The 6,615-nt window shown below is 44.1% G+C and overlaps 1 protein-coding gene across 1 annotated transcript; it reads left to right on the plus strand.

Annotated features, from left to right (window-relative positions):
- The first annotated feature begins 664 nt into the window (after positions 1 to 664).
- Positions 665 to 5,095, plus strand: LOC129715736 (nuclear factor 7, brain-like). The gene is made up of 6 exons (XM_055665590.1): positions 665 to 1,090; positions 1,191 to 1,286; positions 1,372 to 1,605; positions 3,359 to 3,381; positions 3,481 to 3,599; positions 4,352 to 5,095. Exons 1-6 carry the CDS (start codon positions 680 to 682, stop codon positions 4,882 to 4,884), a joined length of 1,416 nt encoding a protein of 471 aa, XP_055521565.1. The 5' UTR covers positions 665 to 679; the 3' UTR covers positions 4,885 to 5,095.
- Positions 5,096 to 6,615: the final 1,520 nt, after the last annotated feature.

Here is a 6,615-nt window from a genome sequence, read left to right on the forward strand (position 1 = left end):
ATGTGTGTATATATGTATGTATATATATGTTTATATGTGTGTATGTATGCATATAAATGTATCCATATGTATGTGTGTATTTGTATGTGTGGATATGTATGTGTATATGTATGTATGTATGTGTATATATGTGTGTGTATATATGTATGTGTATATATATGTGTGTGTAAATATATATATGCATATATATATTATTACTATATAATTATATATATAATTGCCTTTATGGTTTATGTATATCATCTTACAAGACAAATAAATTAATAGTGATTATTTAAATCAAAGTAGCTTCTGATCCATGAGAATAAACTTAACTATCTCTAACTTGCCTCTCACACACAGACACACATTCATATAAATATATATAATATGTATACGTTAAATTTAATTTTGTGCAGTGTGTGTTAAAGCAATACAATGCAAGGGAAACTACGCAAAGGAGGGGGCTGTTCCCGCTACAAGATACTCGAGGATCTTTGCTTTGGATCAAAGATTATAGCGGAGCTCTATAATCTTTGCTTTGGATCACAGCGGGTGGCATACCGGAAGTCGCTTGTCGCATTGAAAAATGGGCGTACTACACGTCAGCCCATTGAATTTCGAAGGAGTGGTCTATCTTGGTCCTCTAGGATCTTTGCTTTGGACAAGGAAGTTGCACCAGGAAGAACCAGAACGCAAAATGGCTTCAACACAGCAGGTTGAGAGTTTAACAGAAGAACTAGTTTGTCCCATCTGCCTGAATATCTTCACCGATCCGGTTTCCCCGAAGTGTGGACACAACTTCTGCCGCTCCTGTATCACACAGTGTTGGGAAGGAGAAGGGAAAAACACCTGCCCGAAATGTAGCGAGGAGTTTCCTGACCGCACCCTCATTGTGAATTGGGCCTTGTCAAACCTGTCTGAGAAAGCTCAAACATTAAATCTGAATCAGAAAGTGAAGGAAAGTAAACTTCACTGCGAGAAACATCAGGAAGAACTGAAGCTGTTTTGTGAAACTGACAAGAAACTGATCTGTGTGATTTGTCGAGACGCGCGGGAACACAGAGATCACCGCTTCATACCGATAGAAGAAGCTGTTGAAAACTACAAGGTAAAAACAAACATCATTTGATCACATGAATTCTACTGCGTTTTTTTTCTCATGTACAACACTTTCATTTCACATTTTGTTTTTGCAAACCCATTTTCAGGCACAGATGAAATCTTCCATGGAATCCCTCACGAAAAAAAAATCCGAGATACAGGAAATGGAACAATTGCAGAAAACAAAGATTTCTGGAGTTAGGGTGAGGTCTCGTCCCTCGCTGTGTGATCCCGTGTAGATTTAACCCCCTTGTGGCAACATAACAATATCCACATTTCTCTTCACAGGAACAGTCCCGCAGACTGCAGTCCTACATCACATCACACTTCAATAAAAAGCGACAGATTCTCGCTGAGGAAGAGCAGCGTTTACTCAAAGATCTCAGGGAAGCCGAGGCGAAGAGTCTAGATATAATGGAGAAAAATCTTCAAGCAATTCAAGAGAAATTAAATTCCATCCAGGATAAACTCACAAAGATACAGGAACAGATGGATCAAAAACACAGTGTGATATTTTTAATGGTGAGAATTTCATTTCAGTTTAAGCCAATCCAAGTACCCACAGAAAATGCACAACCTCTCGGGAATAAGTGGAGACCTTGACACTAAATGTTTGATTGTTCCTCTGTTTCCCATGCTACATATTACATTCAAACTGACACTAAAATCCAGGCACACTTGCATGCTGTGAGTGTGTCTGGTGTAGTGGGTGTGAGAGGCAGTGCATTAATTAATGTATGAAATCCTTTGATAATGTAAATACCATTATCAATACATTCCTTTTAGTGTTGCAAGTAAATATGTCCCGTGTGGTGTAGAAACATAGAAACATAGACAATAGGTGCAGGAGTAGAGGCCATTCGGCCCTTCGAGCCTGATCATCCAACTCAGTATCCTGGACCTGCCTTCTCTCGATACCCCCTGATCCCTCTAGCCACAAGGGCCACATCTATCGCCCTCTTAAATATAGCCAATGAACTGTGTGGCCTCAATTACCTTCTGTGGCAGAGAATTCCACAGATTCACCACTCTCTGTGTGAAAAAGATTTTCTCAGCTCGGTCCTAAAAGATTTCCCCCTTATCCTTAAACTGTGACCCCTTGTTCTGGACTTCCCCAATATCGGGAACAATCTTCCTGCATCTAGCCTGTCCAACCCCTTAAGAATGTTGTAAGTTTCTATAAGATCCCCCCTCAATCTTCTAAATTCCAGCGAGTACAAGCCGAGTCTATCCAGTCTTTCTTCATAAGACAGTCCTGCCTTCCCAGGAATCAGTCTGGTGAACCTTCTCTGTACTCCCTCTATGGCAAGAATGTATTTCCTCAGATTTGGAGACCAAAACTGTACACAATACTCCAGGTGTGGTCTCACCAAGACCCTGTACAACTGCAGTAGATCCTCCCTGCTTCTATACTCAAATCCTTTTGCTATGAATGCTAACCTACCATTCGCTTTCTTCACTACCTGCTGCACCTGCATGCCTACTTTCAATGACTGGTGCACCATGACACACAGGTCTCGCTGCATCTCCCCGTTTCCTAATCGGCCACCATTCAGATAATACCATTCCTGTCCATTTAATTCATATATTTTCTTCCTCTTTGTTCTTTATAATCAGGTCAAAAAAGATAGGAGTAGAATGAGACCATTCGACCCATCATGTCAATGTGGCCATTCTATCATGGATGATGTATCTCTCCCACCTAACACCATTCACCTGCCTTCTACCCATAACCTCTGATAGCCGTACTAATCAAGAAACTATCTATCTTTGCCTTAAAAATATCCACTGACAGGCTTCCTAAAAGAAAGTCCTTTAATTCTGAGGCTATGACTTCTAGTCCAAGAAACTCCCACTAGTGGAAACATCCTCTCTATATCCACTCTATCCAGGCCTTTCACTGTGTTGTATGTTTCAATGAGGTCCCCTTCATTCTTCTAAACTACAGCGAGTATAGTCCCAGTGCCGACAATCACTCAATATATGTTCACCTACTCATTCCTGGGAACGTTTTATATACATCCTCTGAACCCGCTCCAGAGCCAGCATATCCTTCCTCAGATATGGTGTCCAGATGTGACTCCTTATCCTTTCTGTGACATTCTCGTGCTATCCGTGTGTCAGAAGCTGTGTTAGTGAAGAATTTCCATCAGTTTGCAACAATTTGTAGAAAATACTGTTGTTCCGTTGCAGAAAGATATTATTAATATTATTGTAATTATTATTATTATTATGGTCAGTGTATCAATAAAAAGTTGTGTTTGTTTGATTTCAGGAGGAAATTAGTCGGAAGAGGAGGTAGGAAATGTTCTTAACAGAAACCATGCATAATTTTATTTTACCAAACTCAGAAGATCGCTGTAGTTCATTTTGTAACCCAGCTGCCTATACTTACAGGGTTAGTGATGAGGAACTCACGTTATCAGTAGCAGATGGGGCACCGGAAGTTGCAAAATTCGATCACCCCTTTATATTGAACAGAGTGTTCAGCAACATGTCGTGTGGTATTCCGCAAGGTAATGTTGATATCATTTATTTGTTCTGATACATTAGAGGTCGCTAGGTGTTAGTTGGATACAAAGAGTGATATGTATAATGGGCACATTAATTAAAACATGCATACCTCCTCTGAACTAAACTAAAAAGCTAACAGCTTGTGCTCAAAAATCCCAGCAGCAAACACGCATCATTTTTCACACAGAGAGTGGTGAATCTGTGGAATTCTCTGCCACAGAAGGTAGTTGAGGCCACAGTTCATTGGCTATATTTAAGAGGGAGTTAGATGTGGCCCTTGTGGCTAAAGGGGTCAGGGGGTATGGAGAGAAGGTAGTTATGGGATACTGAGTTGGATGATCAGCCATGATCATATTCAATGGCAGTGCTGGCTCGAAGGGCCGAATGGCCTCTACTCCTGCTCCTATTGTCTATGTTTCTATGTTTCAATGTGCTACTTGAGAATCTGATTCCTCTCCACCACCTAACAGCGAGATCTCACAAAACCCTGCCCAACCGCTCCAAATGCCCACCCGCAATCTCTCAATCGCCCCCCCTCTCTCTCTATTTACACACACAATCCCAACTCCGCCGCCCGACCCGCTCCTGCAATCCACGAGCCCCCCCCCCCCTTCCTCTGAGTAAAACCCGAAGAAAGTTGTCCATCCCACGTAATTGGGTGAAAGCCCGGGGATGGTTTGAGTTGTCCGCCCGCCTGTGCCCGAGTCTCCCCCCGACCCCCGGGGACTCTCTGATTCTCTGCTTCTCCCCCCAGTCTCTGTCACCCTGGATGTGGAAACAGCGCATGCGTGGCTCGAGGTGTCTGAGGATCGGAAGAGGGTGAGATGGACCCGGACCGAGAGGAGTCTCCCTGACACCGGGAAGAGATTTACAGGCTGGCTGTGTGTGCTGGGATCAGAGGGATTCACATCGGGGAGACATTACTGGGAGGTGGAGGTGGCGGGGAGTGAGTGGTGGAGTCTGGGAGTCGCCGCAGAGTCTGTGGACAGGAAGAGATGGGTCGACCTGACCCCGGAGACTGGAGTCTGGTGCATCGAGCGGTGGGGTGACGGGTTTCAGGCATTCACCTCCCCTCCATCCCCTCTCCCCGCGCGTCCCATCCCCGGGAGGGTGGGAGTTTATCTCAGTTACGAGTCCGGGACAGTTTCCTTTTACGACGCGGACATCAAGTCCCATCTCCACACCTTCACTGGGAATAAATTCACGGAGAAACTTTATCCTTTCTTAGGGCCTGGGGATGAAGACAAGTGGCTGAGAATCTGCTCCGGTTCCGCTCCGGGTGTGTAAAAGGGTCGGTTCCCAGGACCGGCGTCAGGAGCGGGGCTCAGGGGCTGTGGGGCAGAAACCCGGTGGACAACAGGTCGGCGCTGAACGAACGGCTCCCATTTAATCCCCACATTCCGCGTCGTGAAACAAACCCCAGTGAGCGCGGAAATAAAACTAGAGGGAATGTAAATGTGGGAAGAGTGAAATAAACATCAACTGAAATCAGATCTGTCTGTCGATCCGTTCATTTTAACGCGTTACCTGTCACACGGTGCGATCTGACCCACGAGGTACCCCGAGTTTAAAACAAATTTAACTCGTGGTAATCACGTACAATTATCGTAGCGGGAACGTCGGAACTCGTGGACGCAACTTAGCGACTCGTGGAGCTACCCGTGAAACTTGGTAACTCTTGAAAAAATTCAAACATGTTTAAATTTTTCCACGAGTAAAATGTACTCTTGAAGTTAAAAATTGAACCAAGTTGTAAGAACGTAGTTTCCTCAAAGAATAAGTCAATGGTAGGATGGAATAGACAAGTGCCTGGTGTAATCCCTGTCAGGGCACAGGTTGGTTTACATCACTCAAACAGAAGACTGTCGTTCACTAACCTATGTCGACATTATTATAAACTCTATACATAGTATAGAAGTTGGCATGGAATGTTAAAATTGTACAAGGCATTGGTGAGGCCAATTTTGGAGTATGGTGTACAATTCTGGTCGCCCAATTATAGGGAGGATGTCAACAAAATAGAGAGAGTACAGAGGAGATTTACTAGAATGTCGCCTGGGTTTCAGCAACTAAGTTACAGAGAAAGGTTGAACAAGTTAGGTCTTTATTCTCTGGAGCGCAGAAGGTTAAGGGGGGACTTGATAGAGGTCTTTTAGAGAGTTTAAAGAAGTTCTCAATGTGTCATCGATCTCCATTCCTCTGTAAATATAATTGTGTTTTAAACAAGTATTATTGACGCCGCGTGAAGTTTATTCAAAGGAACATGGCGTCATTAATACTCATTCAAAACACAATAAGGAAGACATTTACTGAGGAATGTGGATGGATGCAGATTGATGACATTGTATAACAACTTGTTAACTACTTCATGTTATGAAGCGCTAACAGTACGAGTTAACAAATTGTTTGTGTCTGATGGCTGTGCAGCGGTTGTTATACATGTTCATTTAAAAAAAATCCGGATGGCGAATTAAAAAAAAAATATTTATTTAACAAAGAGAATTCGTATTTCCGTACGAAATACAGAACATTAGTGCGGGGCCCAATTGGGAGCAATCGGTCAAATCGGCTTAAGGCCGGCCCTGGTTCCAGGTGCGACAAAGGTTCACCTGTATCTCCTCCAACCTCATCTACTGCATCCGCTGCGCTAGATGTCAGCTGATCTACATCAGGCAGACTAAGCGGAGGTTGGGTGATCGTTTTCGCCGAACACCTCCGCTCAGTCCGCAAGAACCAGCCTGACCTCCCGGTGGCTCAGCACTTCAACTCCCCCTCCCATTCCCCATCAGACCTCTCTGTCCTGGGTCAACTCCATTGCCAGAGTGAGCAACACCGGAAATTGGAGGAACAGCACCTCATATTCCGCCTGAGGAGTCTGCATCCTGCGAGCATGAACATTGAATTCTCTCAATTTTGTTAGCCCTTGCTGTCTCCTCCCCTTCCTCAGCCCTCCTACTGTCTCCTCCCATCCCCCAGCCCTTGGGCTCCTCCTACTCCTTTTTCCTTCCCTCTCCCCGC

This window comes from Leucoraja erinacea, unplaced genomic scaffold (genome assembly GCF_028641065.1).
Source record: "Leucoraja erinacea ecotype New England unplaced genomic scaffold, Leri_hhj_1 Leri_1360S, whole genome shotgun sequence".
Classification (NCBI taxonomy): domain Eukaryota; kingdom Metazoa; phylum Chordata; class Chondrichthyes; order Rajiformes; family Rajidae; genus Leucoraja; species Leucoraja erinaceus.